The 22,645-nt window shown below is 41.8% G+C and overlaps 1 protein-coding gene across 2 annotated transcripts in view; it reads left to right on the plus strand.

Annotated features, from left to right (window-relative positions):
• Edem3 (ER degradation enhancing alpha-mannosidase like protein 3) overlaps positions 1-22,645 on the plus strand; it is a 69,435-nt gene that overhangs the window by 41,665 nt on the left and 5,125 nt on the right. Inside the window, exons 12-19 of one of the 2 annotated variants that reach the window (XM_006979934.4) lie at positions 572-655; positions 1,294-1,418; positions 9,769-9,934; positions 10,178-10,332; positions 11,289-11,442; positions 13,233-13,424; positions 14,092-14,257; positions 18,676-18,861. In XM_006979934.4, the coding sequence (XP_006979996.1) occupies positions 572-655; positions 1,294-1,418; positions 9,769-9,934; positions 10,178-10,332; positions 11,289-11,442; positions 13,233-13,424; positions 14,092-14,257; positions 18,676-18,861 (1,228 nt within the window). The remainder of the gene's footprint in view (positions 1-571; positions 656-1,293; positions 1,419-9,768; positions 9,935-10,177; positions 10,333-11,288; positions 11,443-13,232; positions 13,425-14,091; positions 14,258-18,675; positions 18,862-22,645) is intronic. The other variant, XM_006979935.4, reaches the window with a different exon arrangement.

Genomic DNA, 22,645 nt, shown 5'->3' on the forward strand with positions numbered 1-22,645 from the left:
GACACTATAGGATGAGTTTATTGGCATCACTTAGTGCCATTACTGGTTTTTTTCTGGCTTTATTGTTGGTCCAGTTGGTGATTTAAAGGGTAATGTAGAGCTGGGGAGCTGGTTCATTTGGCAAAGTGCTGCCTATGCAGCTCTGAGGCCGAGTTCAGTCCCTAGACCCCATATTAGTATACCCCTGTAATCCCAGAGCTGGGGAGACAGACTCCCTGGCCAGGCACCCTAATTTACTCAGCAGGCCCCAGGCCAGCGAGACCCTCTGTCTCAAAAGGCAAAGTGGACAGCACCAAGGAACAACACTCGGGGTTGACCTCCACACGTACATATGTGAACACATACACACATGAACATGGACACACAATAACAATAATTCATAAGCTTGGTTAAACAGTCTTCCTAAAAATGAGTTAGTATTTTAGCAACAATAGTCAGTATATTGTGAATGAAAATTTACCATGACTCATGTTAATTATTTTACCTCTTATATATATTGCTTTATATTCTAGAACTGCTTGTGTAATTCTCAGTCACATTTTGTTGCTTTCTTATATGTTGTTCTCTACAGGCATTTACTACAGATTTCAGGGTCCATTGGGCTCAGCACCCTCTAAGGCCAGAGTTTGCAGAAAGTACCTACTTCTTATATAAAGTAAGACAACTTACCATTCTTGGCTTTCCCCTACTTTGTGTTAGCTCTCTTGCTTTTTTGTAATAAACATTAGTATTTACTGTTATGATGGTTGGATATATCATTATTTGTACTTATTTAGCCCATGAAATTATAGAAAGATGAAAGACTTGCTATAAGCTGATGCCTTTTCAAAAGTGCTTCTGAAGATCTAGATAGAGGCTGCAGCTCCAAGCAGCAGACACGGGAAATTGAGATCCTGTCTGTGCTATAAGTAAGGTCCCTCCTGAACACTGTGAACACCTCTGCTGTAAGGAAGAGGGTGACGAACAAAAAACCAGACCAAAACAACCACTTCTGTGACGATTTCTCTAAAGGGAGGCTTTGTTTATGGATCCGCGTCCTAAAGCAGCCGCCTCCCTTCAGTCGGGGAGCTCTTTGAGCACTCAGAAATGTAACTTAAAGGCTGAGGTCTATGGTTTCAATTGTTTAAGGAATTCTGTGATCAAAGCCGTAGTGTATTTTCAAATTTATGTCCTGGGTAGCATGTATTCCTGTGCCCAGCACAAGGCCTGGCACCTGGTCGGCACTCAGGGATTCCTGGAGAAGTGAATGGGTGTGTGGCAGCATGTGTTATGTCTATATTCTCCTTTTAATAGGCTACAGGAGACCCTTACTACCTTGAAGTAGGAAAAACACTTATTGAGAATTTGAACAAGTATGCTCGAGTGCCTTGTGGATTTGCTGCCATGAAAGATGTTCGCACTGGGAGCCATGAGGACAGGTAAACAAGCACTGCTCCCTTTCCTCAGCCTCCACACAGCACAAGGTACAGCCGCTTGGGAGGCTTCAGAGAAACTGTAGCGTGTTGGAGGGTGCAGTCCTTAGTTCACTGCGCTTGTTTGTAAACACTCTCGGATCCACTGCTTTTGAATTGTTTGAAAAATGTGTGTGTGTGTGTGTATTTATTTGTGTTGTCGTTGTCATGATGCTTGGTGTGTAGTAGGTACTCCAGTGATTTTTAAGTAGATATGTAATATTATATATCAGAACCTGTTATTAGGGACATTAGGAACATTGTCTCCTGTGCTGTAATGGTCTTTTAAACATGTAAGAGAAGTTATCAAAATAATGAAAGAGCTGGATTATAGTTTGTATTCAGTCAATAATTCTTCAACAACGTTATCATAATCAGTGTGTGCGCTGATTCTGTCCCTAGCAGGGAGACCAGTGGTGGTTTCTCTTTCACTGGATACTAGATAGATGTGGGTACCATGAAGTACTCACGTGATAAAGGACACACACATTGATCAGGGTGGTCATCACTAACGTTTCTGCTATCCAAAGATCACTTATGTAGTCTTCATATTTCTGAATGACCACTAAAGCTTGTTTTTGCACTTGGCCAGCAAACATCCATTTTGTAAATATTCACGAGTTTGTTATGCGCCGACATTATACTAGTTTTAAAGATTAGACGTAAAGTCATGTCCTTTGAGCTACTGAATTAGTGAAGACAGCATATATAAACAGACTTTTCAAATGTGCTGCAACCATGCAAGCTGGTGTGCGATCTTCACTGAAATGTTTCTGGAGAATCCTGAGTCCTGACAGATGAATAAGAGAAGGGAAAAATGGTTTTAGGCAAAAGCACTGAAGACATGAGGAACACAGTACTCATAACCTCACAAGACTGGCCCTTAGTCCTTCTCTCAGTGTTTCAGAGAGTTCCTTAGGCCTGGGACCCCTCCCCGGACTGTAGCTGATGAGGAAAAGCTAGGCTTTTGGAAATGGACATACAGATGACAGCAGAAAAGGAAAGCAAAGACTGTCTCACACTTCTGCTCTGCAGGTGCTCCTCTGAGCACTTTATATGGTTTACCTCGTTTGATCCATCAACTCCTATATTATGGTAGTATAATTCCATCCTAATCCTCATTTTAGAGATGAAGAACCCAAGGAGAAGTAATTAGAGAACTTGTTCAAAGGCATCTGATGAGGCTAGTTGAGAATCCTAATCAGGACATTGGCATAGAGAACCATGATATAGCTGCAGTTTATTCAGTGAACAGTAGTTAAAGCACCTACTTTATGCCAGGCGCTGCCCTAGTGTTAGGGTTGATAGATGAGACCCACTCCTGGCCCTCGCATGCTTTGCAGTCGGTGAGCAGGTAGCTGTGTAAAGAAATGAGCAGACATGATGGGTGCTAGAGTACAAAAGGGACGCGTTGAGGAATTAGAGGTGTCGGTGAATGAGTCTGTTCAAAGGTTTCATCCTTCAGCATTTTCTGCAGCATTTTCTGCCTTCTTTTCTCCCTCGCTCCCAGGTCCTTCTTTCATGGCATTGTTGCTGGGCTTCTTCCCACGGCCTTTGCTCCTTTCTGACTGTATTTCAGTGTATGGACTGTCTCTTCAATTCTGTGGATTGGGATGTAGTTTGGTGGTAGAACACCTAGCCTAGCTTGTGTTAAGTACTGAATTTCATCCTCAGCTGTGAAACACACACACACACACACACACACACACACACACACACACACACACACACACACACAGCACTAGTTATGCTCAAGATGTGCCCAGCACAATAGCACTGGAGTCATCTGGAGTCAGGCAGGGTGTTGCTGATGGGGGCAAGGAGCTGATGTGTGTGTACCTTCTAGCCGACTGAAGAACACTGTTTCATTAACTTAGTGTGTCTGTCACATGGAGCATTTTACCTCTCACGTGCATTTGGCCCCAACTCTAGTCTTCATTGTGCTGTATTACTGACTGCCTTAAGGTTTGTTTGTTTTTAGCTCTGTTATGTTCAACTCACATTGAATTTGTGACTGATCCCACTAGTCTCAGATACTTAACTGCAGGCTGCTAATAAAAATATTCTCTGTCTTCATCTTGAGAAGCTAATTTTTTTTTCTTTTTGTAACAAAACTCCCATATATTCATCTTGTTGCATATCTAGAACTCTATCTTAGACAGACGGTAGGAGCACCTGGGAACTTCCATTCCTAGTTGCCTGTCTCAGTCGCTGTATTTTCTTCCTGTAACAGAAATTTCTCATTTATGCATATTACTAATTAGATAACACTCTATGAAAAAGATTCACCTTGTCTTTTTCATTTCTTCCTTGGCTTCTGAGTTTTCTCCATGTTATGGTCCCACTAAAACCTTAAACTGGGTTTGGAATTCCTTTATATTTTCTTGGATTCTTTCCTTAGGCATTATTTTTATTTTTATGTTTTTGTATTTTTCTTTCCTTGTTTTTTCTTTTATGTATTCTTTTGTAATATTTCTTTTTTTAATTTTTATTTTTTAAATTACACTCATGATATTCATTAATTACACTCATGATATTAATCACATTTGTCGTACTCATAGGTTACATTCACAGTATTCATTCTTATATATATATTTAAATGCCGAATGTCATTTATTGAAGGAGGGAGGAAGTCTTAAATACAGGCTTACTGCACAATGGGAGAACCCCGGAGGGCAGAAGTTCGCTACTGATGTTTTACAATCTTGCATCTAAGCTGTTAACACCCATTATTTAGGATACACAGACAAGGAACTTCCCTTAAGCATTCAGGATGGTGGAACCCGGCAGGGAATTAGCATAGGGAGGATATCAAGGTCAAGGTCCACAAGCAAGGCAACAGTTACCCAAAACAGGGGCCAGGGACCTACAGGTCCCCCTTTTATTAAAAAATGAGCTTCTGGCTTGGGTTGCATGGGATGTCAGCAGGTCACCTTACCTGTCATGGAGACGCCTGCCCAGGCCACACAGATGCTCTGTCTTAGGTTGGTGAGTGCCTCCCCAGGCATTGCCCGTCTCTGAATACTCATTATCATACAGGCTCAATTGTGTGTGAGCTGCAGAGTTAACTGCTGCCAAAGATCTCAAAGTGGCACTGGGCTTGCAATCTGTGTGTTCAACACAGAAAAGACCAACAGAGGTCCTATCTCACCCATAGCCAGTAGGCTAAAGGCAACTGAGCCATTCCCTTCCTTAACGAGCCGTACTGTATGTTGGAGTCCTTGTAAGATAGTATCCCAAAAGCAACTGGAACTTGAGTTTATAAATTTATAATTTTCAAAGCCAATCGAGATGTATATAACTACTGAATTAAATTTATCATGCCCAATAAGATGGAAGATTAACTAACTGTGGTAGCTACTTTTGTCTCCACTGTGCTAGCTGTAGTAAGCAATTATGAAATGGTAATCCCAGAAACAGTAGCAGCGGTGGCCGCCATTGCTATAACAGCAACAGTGGCAGCAGCAATGTCAAATTCTCTTCTCGAGTGTGTGGACATCCACTGGCATGGATACAACTCCAGTAACACAAACCGCCAAAGCCCATTTTTCTTGATCCCAGCACGACTTTAGCTGGCAGCTCTTCTGGAGAATCCAGTCTCATGGCTACAGTTCCTAGGCTTACATTAATGCTTACCAAAGCTGGCCATATTGGGCTCTCATTCTCCATTGGCATCAGAAGGGTAGATTTTTTCATGAAGACCCATTAGGTCTCTGTCATGTTGGGCTTCAGCAGCAGTCACAGGGCACGTTCAGTGCTCAGGAATCCAAAGAGGAACTTCATTGTCCTGAGGAAAGACATAAACAGAACCCCGGGGCCACACCAACACTAGATCAGGTCTCCTCCACGTGCTAGTAGAAAGATCCTTCCATCGCTCCAGAGGGTGATTTGCAACAGGAGCCCTCCAGTGCTTATCTGCATTGGATCCTCCAGCAGAATCCACCTATAAACTCCAGCAGAATCCACCAACAAAAAATTTAAAATATAGAAAACAAGGGAAAGAATAGACTGTGGAGAGGAATGATGAGTCCCTAGTTCTCCCTTTTTTTTTTTTTTACTTTAGTAAAATGTTTGTTTGTTTAATATTTCAAATTTTTCTTTTCTTTTTTTTTATTGTTTAAAATTAATTTATTTTTCTATTATCAGCTTGATACAGTATGTATTCTTATCTTAATAGTGAGATGTTTCATTGAGGCTTGCTCAGTAATTGAGTAAAACTGAAATTTATTATAAGCCACAGTCGTCCTAGGGACCTCCATGCTATATATATAGCCTCCATGGTTCTGTGGGTTGTAGTCTGATTGTTCTTTATTTTATATCTAGAATCCACTTATGAGTGAGTACATACCATGTTTGTCTTTCTGGGTTTGGGTTACCTCACTCAGGATGATTTTTTCTAGTTCCATCATTTGCCTGCAAATTTCATGCTTTCATTGTTTTTCTCTGCTGAGTAGTACTCCATTGTGTATATGTACCACATTTTCTTCATCCATTCTTCCATTGACGGGCATCTAGGTTGTTTCCAAGTTCTGGCTATGACAAATAGTGCTGCTATGAACATAGCTGAGCATGTATCTTTATGGTATGAATCAGCATTCCTTGGGTATATGCCCAAGAGTGGGATGACTGGATCTTGAGGTAGTTCGATTCCTAATTTTCTGAGAAACTGCCATACTGATTTCCACAGTGGTTGTACAAGCTTGCATTCCCACCAACAGTGGAGAAGTGTTCCCTTTGCTCCACATCCTCTCCAACATTGACTGTCATTGGTGTTTTTGATCGTAGCCATTCTGACAGGTATAAGGTGGTATCTCAGAGTCGTTTTGATTTGCATTTCTCTGATGATTAAGGATGTTGAGCATTTCTTTAAATGTCTTTCCGCCATTTGTGATTCTTGTTTTGTGAATTCTCTGTTTAGCTCTTTAGCCCATTTTTTAATTGGACTGTTCAGTATTTTGATGTCTAGTTTCTTGAGTTCTTTATATACTGTGGAGATCAATCTTCTGTCAGATGTGGGGTTGGTGAAGATCTTTTCCCCATTCTGTTGGCTGTCTTTTTGTCTTATTGACCGTGTCTTTTGCCCTGCAAAAGCTTCTCAGTTTCGAGAGGTCCCATTTATTAATTGTTGTGCTCAGGGTCTGTGCTGTTGGTGTTTTATTTAGGAAATGGTCTCCGGTGCCAATGTGTTCAAGAGTGCTTCCTACTTTCTTTTCTATTAAGTTTAGTGTAACTGGATTTATGTTCAGGTCTTTGATCCACTTGGACTTGAGTTTTGTGCATGGTGACAGATATGGATCTATTTGTAATCTTTTACATATTGAGATCCAGTTATGCCAGAAAGTATGAAGATACTTTCTTTTTTCCATTGTATAGTTTTGGCTTCTTTGTTAAAAACCAGGTGTTCATATGTGCATGGATTAATGTCAGGGTCTTCAATTCGATTCCATTGGTCCACATGTCGGTTTTTATACCAGTACCAAGCTGTTTTTACTACTATAGCTCTATAGTAGAGTTTGAGGTCAGGGATGGTGATGCCTCCTAAGGTTGCTTTATCATATTGGATTCTTTTAGCTATCCAGGGTCTTTTGTTTTTCCATATGAAGTTGAGTATTTTTCTTTCCAAGTCTGTGAAGAGAAACTAATTTTTAAAGCATAAATTTAGAACTTTATATTTATCCTAAGGAATTTTCATTTTTGTGCCTGGACAAAATTGTGGGGTTAAATATTATCTCAGGAATTTTTTTGGCTGAACCACCAATTTTCAGTATTCTGCAACTTAGAAAACTATAATTTCTTCTATCCAAATTATGAGGGAGAATTTTGGATTGGGATTGTGACCAGTGCCCCATACATGGCACTTGAAAACTTTTAGTGACAGGCTGTTTTGGGGTGCATATTCCCCTACAGATCTACTGACATGGTCCTGTAGGTCACAAGCATCCACATGCAACACACATACAAACATATGTGTTCAAGAGGAAAATATTTGTATTTTCTTAATACTATGTGATTACTAAGAATAATTCAAATGACCAAAAACTGAAAGTCTTCTTAAGACCCTGCCTTAATGTGCTTAAGGTAACGCTGAACAATTTGGAGGTTATATCTGACACGGAAACAATACCTGTACATTTGCATGTGTGTATGCATTTATGGCTTTACCTACAGCTAGATCACCTACAGCTTATAGATGAGTGATCCAACTATGCCTTATTTTCTAAATGTTTATAAAACAGATTTGCTCAGTATTACTGTTCTTACTCACTAATCAACCCACCAGTCTGCAGTTCTCAAAGTGGCATTCAGGAAATGAATTATAAGTGTATTGTAGACCAACAGGACAGGTTTTGTTTTTTCTAACAAGATTACTTCTAACATGGGCCACAGAGTTTCCAAATGTTATAGCAGGAGATGGTTCAGTGGGTCAGGTGCTTTCGGCACAGCATGAGGACTCGAGTGTGATTCCCAGCCCCCACTTAAGAAGCCAGGCAGCAGCCTGGTCTCCAAAGCGAGTTCCAGGAAAGGCGCAAAGCTACACAAGGAAACCCTGTCTCAAAAAAAAAAAAAAAAAATGAAGCCTGGCATGTCCACATGTGGCTGTAACCCCAGAGGTGCAGGGGCAGAAGCCGGATGCCCAGAGCTGACTGGGCACCTGGTGTAACAGATTGACTAGTTCCAGGTGCAGTGAAAGACTGTCTCAAGAAATTAGGTGGAGACTGATAGAAGGCACCCGAGGTCAACATCAGCTCCACGTGCACATGCAGTGCACATCTGTGTAGCCCATGAACACCCACACAGTGTTCAGATATAGGGAAAGTAGAGCTGTGGTTTTAATCTCATACATAAGCGGACCATTTTGTTCCTCTTGCAGAACGGGAAACAGTCTTTAGGTAATGTCCCAATGGCCAGAGACCTCTGTAGCAGAGGAGCTTCGTCTTCAAAGCCCATCCCTTCCCACTCCCATCAATTTTTAGTAATGTCCTTTCAGCTTGCATTCAGTTTGGTGAACCTCTGTTGAGGATCTCTGATGTGCCAGGAATTGGGCTAGGCTGGAAGCGTGGTACCGCAAATGTGTTAAGTAAACTGCAGCCATTTATTACCATCAACACCCAGGGTGCTTTGTTGTGGGAGGTAGTCAGCTTACTTAAATTTGATGTTATGATTCCAGCTGCTCCCTGTACTCTTTGTCTGACAGGTAGTTTTATTTAAACTATTGGTAAAGGCATGTGCAGTCTTCCCCTTATATTTCTCTCCTCAACCATGTGGATAAATAGATGAATGCTTACAGTCTGGGAGATAAATATTTACAGAACTGTGTTTACAGTCCTGTGGCTGTGTGTTCATTTCCATGGAACATTTTATAAATGATTTCTTTTATTTTAAAGCCTTCCCCATCACTTTAATGCCTGTGTAGCAAATGTCATCAAAGTGATGTGCCTTATGCATGTGTTACCATGACTTGAAGACTCTTCTCTGGGACTCATTAACAAACTTCATCTGAGCTGCCTCCTTGCTGTTGATTCTCTATAGCAGAAAGCCTGTTAAAAGCCTAGTGTGAGGTTTTGATAAGATTAATGTACCTGTGAGACAGGCAGCTCCTCAGTATTTTATGCCATTGTGCTATACTTGAGTCCAGGTTATTTTGACAGTGCAGGAGTGAGACATTGTGGTATTGTATCCCCCAAATATTGTGCACCCTAATAAACTTATCTGGGTCAGAGACAGAGCAGCCACAATATTAAACATAGAGGATAGGCAGTGGTAGCACACGCCTTTAATCCTAGCATTCCAGAGGCAGAAATCCATGTGTTCAAGGATACAGCCAAGGCATGGTGACTCATCACGTCTTTAATCCCAGAAAGTGAGCCTTTAATCCCAGGGAGTGATGGTAGAAAGGAAAGATATATAAGGTGTGAGGACCAGGAACTAGAGGCATTTGGCTGGTTAAGCATTTGGCTGGTTAAGCATTCAGGCTTTTGAGCAGCAATTCAGCTGAGACCCATTCTGGATGAGGATTCAGAGACCTCCAGTCTGAGGAAACAGGATCAGCTGAGAAACTGGCAAGGTGAGGTGGCTGTGGCTTGTTCTCGTCTCTGACCTTCCAGTGCTCACCCCAATAACTGGCCTCAGGTTTGATCTTATTAATAAGAACTTTTAAGACTCATGCTACAACACTCTGTAGTTGTTTGGCTGTTCGAATTGTATTGGCTTTTTAAATATTATTTTTAATATTAATATTTTTAACATTTTAAAAATATTTTTAATATTTTTAATTGTATTAGATTTTTAAATGTTTATTTGTGACTTTTTAATTTAGAATGGATTCGTTCTTCTTGGCTGAGATGTTTAAATATCTCTACCTGTTATTTGCTGACAAAGAAGACATTATTTTTGACATAGAAGATTACATCTTTACAACAGAAGCTCATCTGTTGCCCCTCTGGCTCTCCACCACAAATCGCAGCATCTCCAAGAAGAACACAGTGAGTTTTCAATTCATGCCTTCCTCATCTTTCCACTTCCGTGTATCCACTTTCCTTTTCTAAGTAGGAAGTAACCCATACTTAGAATTCATTTAATATGTGCACGGTGAGAGGAAAGTGCTTGTAATAGTATCTCATTTTCTTTTAGAGTATCACTCTTGTTTTATAAACATTTCCTTTTTACTCATAATATTAAGTAGCACTGTTATTATTAGTTATATAATTTTTTTTTTAATGTTTCAGACCTCGGAATACACAGAACTGGATGATAGTAATTTTGATTGGACTTGTCCAAACACTCAGATTCTTTTTCCTAATGATCCATTGTATGCTCAGAGCATCCGTGAACCCTTGAAAAATGTGGTGGATAAGAGCTGTCCAAGAGGCATCATCAGAGTGTAAGACATGTTATTTTCTATTTATTACTATAATTTTACTAATTATACTAAGTTAATTCACAATAAATAACAGAGCACTTAAGGAGCTGTAACAATATCAGAAAGACTTCCACCTAAACCAGATACTAGGGTATGTAGTTTTTATTGAATAAAAATTATGTGACCTTTTATCTATTTTTGTTTAATAGCAGATAGTATATAACAGTTTTTAAATTTCTCTAGCTCATTTTTAGGCATAAAAGAGTCAACTGTTTCATTATGTCTTATATGTGTAAGAAAATACTTTCCTCTGTATGTCTATAGTTTCTGCATAGTGGAAAGTTTTTGCTTGGTTTTGTTTGTGCTTTATTGTTTTCAGAATTAGCTCATTTTTTTCTATATAGTTGTTAGAAAGGCCATTGACTACAAGGGAGCTGAAAAAATGAAGTAGGCATTATTATCCACTGATGAAAGTATTGTTTTGCTTTTAAATACCGTGAGGGCTGGAGAGATGGCTCAGCCGTTGAAAGTACTGGCTCCTCTTCCAGAGACCCAGGTTCTATTCCCTGTACCCAATGGCAGTTCACAACCATCTGTAATGCCAGTCCCAGGGGATCTGATGCCCTCTTCTGGCTTCCAAGGGTACTGCATGAACATGGTGCACAGACATACAAGCAGACAAAACACCCATACACATACAATTTTTAAAAATTAAAACTGAAAAAAAAGTGAGAAAAATACGTTTTTAGAGAAAGACAGCATACATGATCTAGTTTTTGTAATACACACACACACACACAGTGACTCAGTTTGTTAGTAATCAGAGTCATGCGTAGGAAAATACATTACTCCAGCTTCACCATTTCTAAAATTAGCCATTTCCAATATCTACTAAGATTATTCTTATTTGTTTTTTATATTTCACTGCTTATAATGTGTAGTTAGTTGTAAGCCTTGTTTCTTGTTCCTTTCTGCAGAGAGGAGAGTTTCAGAAGTGGAGCTAAACCTCCTCTGAGAGCCAGAGATTTTATGGCCACTAACCCTGAACATTTAGAAATCCTGAAGAAGATGGGGGTGAGTTTGATTCACCTCAAAGATGGGCGAGTCCAGCTGGTCCAACATGCAATCCAAGTAAGACATTGCTGGATGGGCTAGATGCTGTCTTTGCTGTTTAGTGCCAAGAGTATGCTGGCATTTGACCGTGTAAACTTTAGAGTAGATGTAACGGAGCTCTTGGGAAAGTTCCTAACTCTCTGTAATCATTTGGGTAACTTGTTTATATTAATACCGTCAAAGATAGGACTTCAATCTAAATTTTTCTCTCAGTTTATTGTCTTTCCACTATTTTAATTCAAGTTAGTGGTTAATTTTATTATTTATATGATAATACTCCACACTCTTTTAGTTTTCAATAAGTACTAAATCTAGGTATTTCATTTGTCACAGAAATCAAGCTTTGAGTATATTTTTACCTGAAAAATATAACATATCTTTTAGATAATTTTTTATTGGTTTTTAATCTAAAGATTTTATAACATGAAACCTCTAAGTTATTTACTTTATTAGCACATTGATTCTGAACAACGTAATATTCTGAATAGTTATAAGCTGTATGCACACTCAGACAACCTTACCTCTCAAATTCAGCTTTCCCACAACCTTACTTTTCCTTGAAGATTTCTATCTATTTTCTTGCCATCTCTGTCTTCCATTTAAGAGTACCCTATGTCCTTATGGTACCGAATTGTGAGCGTGGCTCAGATGTTTTTATTTAGACTACCCGTGAAGTAGTGGCCACCAAGCGGCCTCTTAATCTTGAACACAATTGAACTTTTCTGTAACCCTTGATTTTCTTCTTCTTAAAACATGTCCTTCTTTCTGGTTCCTTTTCAGTTCTCGCTCTGCGCCTTGTAGATTCCTCTGTAGCTCTGCTTCCCTGGCACTCCCACTCAGTGTAGGGTGGTCTGACTCTAGATGATATTCTTTTCTCTCTATTTCTTCTTCAACGGTCTTCTGTCTCTGACACTAGCTTTAACAGGTGACTTCTTGGACATATGTATATAGCACTCATTCCAAAAATTCTAAACCCAGCTTTAATATATCTGCTATGCATTTGTACATCTCAGCATCCATCTGCCCTGAATTGAATGGCATTTTTCTTCTCTGTGCATTCCTATCCTTACCTCAGATCTCTTCTCTGTGTTCCATTCAGTAAACTCCCATCGTTCTCTGGGCTCTTTCTAGCGCTAGAAATTTCAGAGTGCGATTGAACTCCTGGTGTCTCTCTGTCCTCCAACCCCTACAGCAAATCCTGTTTTTTGGGCAACTTTTTCTGATGATGGATATCTTCAATTTCTCCTTGGCTGAGACTTAGTTCTTAGTTATACACAAGCAGAACTAATTATTCCCTTGTGCTGACTTTTTTTTGACATTGTTAATGTTTGCATGTCTTTCTCTACTAGACAGACTTAAAGACTGTCTCCCAGTGCTTCAGCTCGCTGTGGGGACAGGATAAGTTCTTAATACATGGTTCGAATCTCACTGAATCTGCTTGCTAGTTTGGAGTTTCAAAAAGAGGAAATACAGGGGTCAGGCAAGAAGCTTCTTTTCCTTCAAAGGGGAAGCCAGTAGAGGTAAACAGCCAAGGGTACTTGAGCATTTGATACAGCACAGTTTCAGATCCCCATCAAAGGTGTTTATATGTGGGAAAGAGACACTGATCAAAGTTACAGATAATGCTTTTCAGAAAATTCAATTCCTGAAAGTAGGGTATCGAGGGCAGCGAGTTAGATGGAAAATATTTAGTGGGGACCTAAACTAAAAGGAGAAATTCCATGCAGACGTCTGTAATTTCGAGAGTCAGAAAGATGGGGGAGTTTGCAGGAAGGAAAGCCAAGTAAACCGAATCTGTTTCTCTGTAGGCTGCTAGTTCCATTGATGCTGAAGATGGGCTGCGGTTCATGCAGGAGATGATTGAACTGTCGAGTCAGCAGCAGAAAGAGCAGCAGCTGCCTCCACGAGCTGTACAAATTATCTCCCACCCGTTTTTTGGCAGGGTAGTCTTAACCGCTGGACCAGCTCAGTTTGGGCTGGACCTATCTAAACATAAAGAGGTATGTGCACTCCAGTAAGCTTACTGAAATTAAAGTAGTAAGTATTTGATGTCTTTGTCTCTGATTAAGTAGCTTTATGTTTAGAAGTTGGGGTCTGAGTGTACATTTCCACGGTAGAAACACACACTCAGCTGACACCCTGGCTTCAGTCCCCACAATAAACGTTACTTTAGCATTCAGCCTCCTGCACTGAAGTGAAAGCGTCCTTAAATTTGTGTACGGTGCCTGGCGGGATGTCCCCATCATTCGAGTGCTTACTGCTGTACACAGATGAGGACCTGAGTTCAGCCCTGAGCAGCCACAGAGAAGCCAGGCGTGTCAGTGTGCCCTTCTAATCCCAGCCCTGAGGAGGCAGAGACAGGGGCATCCTCAGGGAGCCCTGGCTGGCCAGCCTAGCCTAATTTGTGGTCCCCAATTTCTAGTGAGAGACCCAGTCTCAAAAAATGAGGTGAATGGCTCTTGATGAATGATAGATGAGATTGATGATTGATCTCTAGCTTCTGCATGTACACACACACAGACAGAGAGAGAGAGAGAGAGAGAAGAGAGAGAGAGAGAGAGAGAGAGAGAGAGAGATATCCCAGAAAGCTCTTGATACTAAAGTGAAATGATTCGATTGTAATTGAAGAAGATAAAAGATGATTTCGGTTACTTTTATTTCCGACAGACAAGAGGATTTGTTGCAAGCAGTAAACCTTACAATGGTTGTTCAGAGCTCACTAACCCTGAGGCAGTGATGGGAAAGATTGCCTTGATACAAAGAGGACAGTGCATGTTTGCAGAAAAGGCACGCAACATCCAGAATGCCGGAGCCATTGGCGGCATCGTTATTGGTAAGTAATTCTCTGTCTCAGGGTATTGATCAAGAGGAGGTGATTTGGGGATTTTCCCTTTATGTTTTAAAATCTTATCAAAGGGTTTGTCAGGTTATTTTTATTACGACAACATAAAGGATAGATGATCAATGACATGATAATTTCTATATATTTATCTATCTCTAAAACCCAGAAACTGGTTTCTGCATATTAATATGTCAGTGGAGATATTTGAGATAAGGTCTGAGGGTGGGTAAAGTTGGAGTGTTGTGAAAATACCCCACACTCTGGGAAGGAAACTGTGACCTTGAGACCTCAAGTCTCCAGGTAAGAATTGTTCTCAGCCACCTCCAGTGTGCAGCCTTTAGAGACTCCATTCCTCCACAGGGTGGCAGGCTTTGGGGCCACAGCCACGTGGGTGCAGTTAGTGGCCTGCCACAGAATGACAGTGCCGCCTTGGCCCAGCTTCAGCTCCTTGTTACCTTTTCTCTCTGAAAACGATGTTTTGAGCTGCAAATACTGGACAACACATAAGAACTGGTTATTAGAACATTTTATCCCAGGCATTTTTTTCCACTGAAATTACAAATTACCAGCTTTATCCATGCATTTCAACCTCTGAGTTTTGCTATTCCCAATCCCCCTTTTTTCCTCATAACAAGCCATGACTAGCAGCAGAAATTTAAATTTTTTCTATGTTTAAGGTAAAAAGGCATTTGCATCTAGAAAGAAAGTTGTGAATTGACCAGGAAAGTCCATCTTCTCTTTTCCATTTCCTTAATTAGTATTCATTTCTACATTGAGAATACTTAAGACATTTAGAGGATCACTTAGTGACCCTGCTTTTGACTCGAGTATCATGAAAAACAGAAGATGTGAACACATAAGTATTAGGATTTATTCCCTTTGTTTATTCTATACAAATACTAAAATGTTGGTTTAAGTGAATAAATTTCACTAGTTAAAAAGTTTTAGGAGAAATTGTGTTTAATAATGTAAACCCACATTTAGCAAACTATCAGGTTCTTCAGTGTAGGTGTTGCTGAGACACAGCCACACCGACTTGTGTAGATGTCTCGAGTGCTCCGAGGTACAGAGTTGGATAGTTCCAACAGAGAACACAAAGCTGACAGCGTTCGCTGTGTGGCCAGGTACAGGACATTTTTGCTGACTCCTGACTTCAGTACTTTTAAGTGTGTATGTGTACAGATGTGTGCGTGTGTGCACATTCATGTACACGTGTGTGGAGGCCACAGGTTAACATTAGTGTCTTTCCAGCTGTTCTCCACCTTATTTTTGAAACGGTCTTTCACTGGGCCCAGAACTTTGACTGGCTGGTGAACTAGAGGGTCTACCTGTCCCCCTAAATCCAGGTGCTAGGGTTACAGATGAGCGTCACCATGCCCAGCTTTTATGTGGTTACTGGGGATCCATATTTAGATCCTTTGCTCGTGTGCTGGGCATTGTAACAACTAAGCCATTTCCCGGCTCCCTGACTCATCCTGCGTATCTTTGGCTATTTTCACATTGAGGCTTACTGAAGAACTCTTACTGAAGAACTTAATGTCTTATTGTCACTATGATTCTGAGCATTTCTTGTTTACCAAGATTAAAAACAGAGGTTTAAAGTGTAAAATATAGTGTGGATATGTACATCAATCTTAGAAAATACTGTTCTGTGTTAAGATTTTCCCAGTTTCTGGGCAGAGTCTTTGTGAGGCTCTGATATATAAAGACTGTCAGGTCAGACATTTTCTTTAGTATCTGTCGATGCAGAATCCTACACTGGATTCTGTGGAACAAGAATGAAATGATGGTCTCGGGCGGTGGTGTTGCACGCCTTTAATCTCAGTACTCGGGAGGCAGAGCCAGGCGGATCTCTGTGAGTTCGAGGCCAGCCTGGTCTAAAGAGCAAGATCCAGGACAGGCACCAAACTACACAGAGAAACCCTGTCTCGAAAAACAAAAACGAAAAGAAAAGAAAAGAATGAGATGATGTTTTTTGTTGTCAGAAAATTTATTTTAAAAAGAAATTTAACATGTGTGTGAGACTTCTTTCTCCTAAAATTTTTTTTCCTGATGAAGCATTTTTTTCCTTTAAATAAAATTGGGTTTGTTTGTTTGTTTGTTTGTTTCTTTCTCTCTTTCTTTCTTTCTTTCTTTCTTTCTTTCTTTCTTATTACAAAGACTGCAGGAGGTAATGATTTACTTGCTATTTTAAGAAGGAGGGTGTTTACTGTATGGAATGGCATGGTTTTCATTCAGCCTAAGAGTGGTCCTGCAGCTGGAGTTGACCCGGGGTGCATGTGAACTGTGAGCTCCCGGGGTTGCCAGGGTCCGCACTTCTCTTCCTCTAGTGCGTCTAGTCTTTGGGCGTTTTACAGCTGCGCCTCCTCCTCAGCCCCTCACGCACCTGCTCCCGCTCCCTCTCTGTTCATAGCTCCCCAGAGGCAGCCAAGCCCTCAGCCTGAATCACTTGCATGGACTGTCACCCACCACGGGCAGAGCAGTCTTCCTGGGTGGCAGTTCTAGGACCCTAGGGGACTGGGGTCAGACAGCCGGCCTCTGTCTGCTCAGTTACTGAGAGGACACACTGTGTTTGCCACTTAGTTGGGCCTATGAAGCAAGTGCCGTGTGAGACGGCCTTTTCATTTCCCCACGAGACTGGTGTGTGATACTGCGAGTGGATGTGATTGACACTTACACTCTCAGAGAATTTAACTGATGCTTAAACAGTGTGAGGTAATACTGTTTAATTCAGCTTAGTACCAGTTAAGTAATCCTTGGTCTAAACATTTGTGATTTCAGAGCATTTTAAGTTTTGTGGGTTGTTTTTTTGGTTTTCGAGATAAGGTTTTTCTGTGTAGTTTTGGAACCTGTCCTGGATCTTGCTCTGTAGACCAGGCTAGCCTTGAACTCTCAGAGATCCACTTGGCTCTGCCTCCCAAGTGCTGGGATTAAAGGCGTGCACGCCCACCGCCCAGCGCATTTTAAGTTTTTTAATTAGGAATGCTCAAACACCAAGGAAGGTCAAGATCATGACAGGGAAACCCACAGAGACAGCTGACCCAAGCTCATGGGGGTTCACAGACTCTGGACCGACAGCTAGGGAGCCTGCATGGGACCTACCTCGGTCCTCTGCATGTAGATGACAGTCATGTGGTTTGGTCTGTTTGTGAGGCCCCTAGCAATGGGACCAGGTCCTGTTGCTGGCACATGAGCTGGCTTTTTGGAAACTACTCCTCATGCAGGGATGCCTTGCCCAGCCTTGATGCAGGGGGAGGAGCTCAGTCCTACCTCAGCCTGACATGACATGCTTTGTTGACTCCCATGGGAGACCTGCCCACTTCTGAACAGTGGAGGAGCGGATGCAGGGACAGATGGGAGGTGCGGGGAGGGAACGGGAAGAGAGGAGGGAGGGGAAACTGGTTGGTATGTAGAATAAATGAAAAAGTTTAATAAAAAGAGAGAAAAGGAACCCTAAAACTCTAACAAATACATTAGAGGAAATTTAAAAGTTCATTCATAGTTCTGGCTGTGTGATCCAGGTTATTAAAATCTTTCGTTTTTAGGCTTTTCCTTAAACATATGAAAATATCCCAGTCATAATCATAGAAACTTGCATTCTGTGTTTTTCATATACTGTTTCCTTTGTGCAAGTAGTTTGCTATGATTTATTGAGAGCCGTTTATATTAGTGTAGTCCAGTAAATTTTTTTGAGTTTAGAGTTTTTGCTACTTTCAGTTATTTCCTTAGGCGAAGTCATAAAAAGAGTTGATCCGAAGATTCAATTCATTTGTCTAGTACATAAAGTCGTTTCCGTCAATAGAGAGGCAACAGTGTGTCTCTGCAGTGGACGGCCCTGACGCCTGTCTGTTTTCTGATGTCTCTGCAGTGGACGGCCCCTGACGTCTGTCTGTTTTCTGACCGTCTCTGTGTGGACGGCCCCTGACGGCTGTCTGTTTTCTGACGTCTCTGTGGACGGCCCCTGACGGCTGTCTGTTTTCTGACGTCTCTATGTGGACGGCCCCTAACATCCGTCTGTTTTCTGACGTCTCTATGTGGACGGCCCCTGACGTCTGTCTGTTTTCTGACCGTCTCTGTATGGACGGCCCCTGACGTCTGTCTGTTTTCTGACGTCTCTATGTGGACGGCCCCTGACGTCTGTCTGTTTTCTGATGTCTCTGTGTGGACGGCCCCTGACGTCTGTCTGTTTTCTGATGTCTCTGTGTGTACGGCCCCTGACGTCTGTCTGTTTTCTGACCGTCTCTGTATGGACGGCCCCTGACGTCTGTCTGTTTTCTGACGTCTCTATGTGGACGGCCCCTGACGTCTGTCTGTTTTCTGACGTCTCTGTGTGTACGGCCCCTAACATCCGTCTGTTTTCTGACCGTCTCTGTATGGACGGCCCCTAACATCCGTCTGTTTTCTGACAGATGACAACGAGGGGAGCAGCAGCGACACCGCCCCCCTGTTCCAGATGGCAGGCGATGGCAAGGACACGGACGACATCAAGATCCCCATGCTCTTCCTGTTCAGCAAAGAAGGCAGCATCATCCTGGATGCCATCCGGGAGCACGAGGAGGTGGAGGTGCTCCTTTCCGACAAAGCAAGAGACCGAGGTAACAGCCCGGGTTGCTGTGCTAGTCATGTTAGCCCGGTACCAAAGATGCTGCCAAGTGACGTGGGCTTCCTTTCGGGTTTTAGTTTGAGTTTGCTGGTAAAACAAGTAAAAATTTGAGAAGCTTGTTGAGAATTTTTCTCTTGGAAATAATAGTAATTTATTATTTTTATTTTTTATTATTATTAGCATTTATTGTTTTTTTTACTATTTTTATTAAATTATATATATAATAAATTGTTTTTAATTTACTATTAATATTGTAAAATATTAATAGTAATTTATTATAAATAGTAAACTATTTGCTTTGAAGGCCGAATGAGAATGCTTTAGAACTAACTCCGTTTTACCTGTGGGGTGCTGTATACAATATGGTAGGAGTCTCACCAGCATCTACTCTCGGGCCGCTCTGGACGAAGGCGGTAGAAATGTAGGCGCTTCTCTGCGTTTGTCACGTGGATTTTTATATTACAGGAGTTACAAATGGCTTTGCCTGATGAGCAAGAGACCTTAACTCATAAGAATATATGGTCTTCCCGAGGCTGAAGGGTTGTTAGGAATTTGCACGTTTAGTTGAGACCACCGTGTGAAGGCTGCCATGCTCACGCCTGAGCATTGGGAAGGCTGAGGGACAGAGGCTCCGACCCTGCTCCTGGCTGCGGTCTTTTCAGGAGGAGGCCCTGAGAGGAGCTGCCTCTCCCACCCCTTACTGAAGGGCACTGGGTAATCTGTGTGGGGTTGTTACCGCCCACCCGCCTGCCCGCCCGCCCACAGGGTGTTTAAAAAAGGCTAACAGAACAGTGCTCTCCCAGCCAGTGCTCTGTCTTCTTGTGTGGCTTTGCTCTATGAGCGTCTTTGAACTGTCAGATATTTAAGAGCAGTGGAGAGAATGAGTCAGATGTGGTAGGATGTGTAGTTGGAACAGAATACAGGGAGGTCCTGATCTTCTTAAACCCGCCTGCGACTTGATTTCTTTTTTCCTGGGGCCCTTTTTCAAAATTCCCATCTTTCCCACTCTGCTGTGCATCAAACACAGGCAAATTAATATTAATCTGTATAACACTTTAATGCCTTTGCTTTCCCTGTTTTCTGCTACCATTGGAATTTCAGCAGCAATATTAAAAGGTAAAATGATTCCAAGCTACATTATTAACAGTAGTAAGTATCTTGCATTCATAAACCAATTATGTATGTATGTGTGTGTATTTCACATACATACATATATAATTTTGTTTCGCTGAGTATCATGATAATATATGACTTAATGTAATTAACAACTTCCATATTTAGTCAGTTGTCCCATAATATTCTTTATTGATCCTGCCATAACTAATTCTATAAATTATATATTCCATACTCTAGATGAATTCACTAGTCCAGGCCCCTGCAGGAGTCACTAACAGCAGCATTGTTGTATAAGAAATTATTCCTTTGAATCATTTGTTGTTTATAGACAAAGAAAAATATTTGACACATTGGCTTGTTGTATAAGCTCCTGTGGAAGTGAGGGACACTCATGGGTTGATCAAGACTGTGACAGTCGTAAAGAACCTGCTCCCCACACCAGGAAGAGGGGAGGAAAAACAGTTCTACTAGAGAGAAGTCACTGAGGAGCAGCATTCCCTTAAAAACCACAGTAAAAAGACATTATGTAAATGACACTTTGACGGTCGGTCCATAACTTTGTGAAGCTGTTAATGTTACAGTACTCCTTTACTAGAAGGATTTAAGGCTTGTGTATGGAATAGCACTTTGAGAAATGTACAGTGGTGTTAGCCAAGCCAACAAGTTATGATAATTAATATCTATCACTGTAAGAGAAATGAGTGATACTAGTCCCATCAGGTCACCCGCTTTATTCACTTAGGATAATAGTCTAAGAAGTTAGACTCTGTAGTGGTCACCGTTAGTGTGTCCCATACCATCACCCTATCATGCTCTTCACCTGCATCAGGAGGTGGAGGAGGCGCCCGCATTCTTCACTGTGTTGAGTTGGAGTCTGCAGCAGGGATCGGAATCCCACATTTAGACACACTCTCAGGCCTTGTAGCACAGCGACTCTTCACCTGCACTTGAGAGACATGGAAGGGGCCAGAAGCCCTTTCTGTGTCCTAGCTCTGGCTCGTGCGTTAGAATTGTGGAAGTTCCCTCAGTGATAAGCACCTAATCCAGGCAGCAGGATGTCTTCAGACCATCCTTCCAATGATGTCCCATCGCTTGCTGGTGGAGAAGGCCTTTCCACTTTCAGTACAGGAGATAGAAGCCCCAGACGAGCGCCCTCCTGTACCCACCTTTTGTCTGATAAGTGTGACTGTTAGGCTCTCTATACCTGACACTGTCCTTCTACCTGCTAGCAACAGTGTTCAGATATTACACATCCTTCAGAAGCCGAAGTTCCAGAAGTTTATCAGGTGGAAATGCTGCTTCCGTGGGGAACCACCAACTCCTGTAAAAGTTCAGTTGTCCACGCTCTGTTCTTGAGCAAAGCTTAACACTGTGTCTCTTAGTGTCTCATTGCTTCAAAAATTGAGGTTTTCAAGATATTCAATAATTCCAGCCCTGTCTCACAGACAAAAAAATGGGTTGGTGACTTTTAAATTGAAGCAGTTTACAATTGGGTGTTTCCTTAGTAGTGGGAGGAAAGCCTCAGTGTTTTAAAGTTCCCATGCACTGCCATGCTTCCAGCCTCCAGAACAGCTCTGTGTGCCCTAAAGGCTGGAGGCAGATGCTTTCCAGGCAGCTGCTGTATTAGGTGTGTCTGGTAAAGAGGCAGACAGAAAGTGGAGGCGGGATTCAGTGAGAAAGAGTCCACCTTGTAGACCGCCCTGGATTGAAGCCAAGCAGTGTTGGTCCTCAAGGAGCCCCTTCAAAGGAGGCTGCAGTTGGCTGCGGTCCTGGAGTTGACTGTGGAAGACCGTAGGAAAGGTCTGTTCCAGGGAAGATGACCTTGTCCATGGGCAGATGGCTGTCTGCCTGGAGAGGAGCAGCCCAGTGTTGTGGTCAGGAAGCCATGCTTGCCTGCCCACCCTTCTCGAAACAGCTGTGTTTCTGTGTGGATTTACCTTCTGTTTCACATCTCTGTGGCTCTTTTCCTCTTCGAGAAGTTCAGCCATTCTATACCCAGTTCAAATGTCCCTTCTGAATGACTTCTTTTCCATTGTTAGCAGAGTGTAAGTTTTTGTCTTCAATATATTTAGTGATTATTGCATGATTGTTTATTACATAGCTCTTCTTAACCCGGTGAGCTTGCCTTTTAGTTACCGTAGAATGTGCTGGCGAATGACTGATTGTATAACAGTCAGACTCCTAAGTCTTCACCCACGTTACCTTCCCTTTGACTAGGAAAACCCACTGATGTTCTTTGGACCCTCGTCCAGTCTTTTTGTTTCTGTGTTTCTTCTGATTTGCCATATCTGGATCAGCGTTAGACCCTTTGGATTGGCAACAGGTGCCTGAGAGTGGAGACGTAACAAGGTGGCTGACCTCGGCTCCTTTGAATCTTTGTTCCTCTCAAAGCCCAGGCCGACTTGGCTGCGGCCGCCTCTGTTTCTTGTTCTGTGGGTTCACAAGCTTTGCAAGCCCAATAGGCGGCGCTTGGAGCTTGTGTACTTCTAACCCATTTGTTTATTCCCATACCAGTAATTTAGATTCTTTGTTTGGAATACATTTCACATGATAGCGCTTCCCTTACTGAATCTTTTTAGAATTCAATTTTGTATAGTTCAAAAATTAAAAGAAGGAGAAATGAGATTCTTTTTGGAATCATGTATTTGTGTTTTTTTTTT

Source organism: Peromyscus maniculatus, chromosome 11, assembly GCF_049852395.1.
Source record: "Peromyscus maniculatus bairdii isolate BWxNUB_F1_BW_parent chromosome 11, HU_Pman_BW_mat_3.1, whole genome shotgun sequence".
Taxonomy (NCBI): Eukaryota; Metazoa; Chordata; class Mammalia; order Rodentia; family Cricetidae; genus Peromyscus; species Peromyscus maniculatus.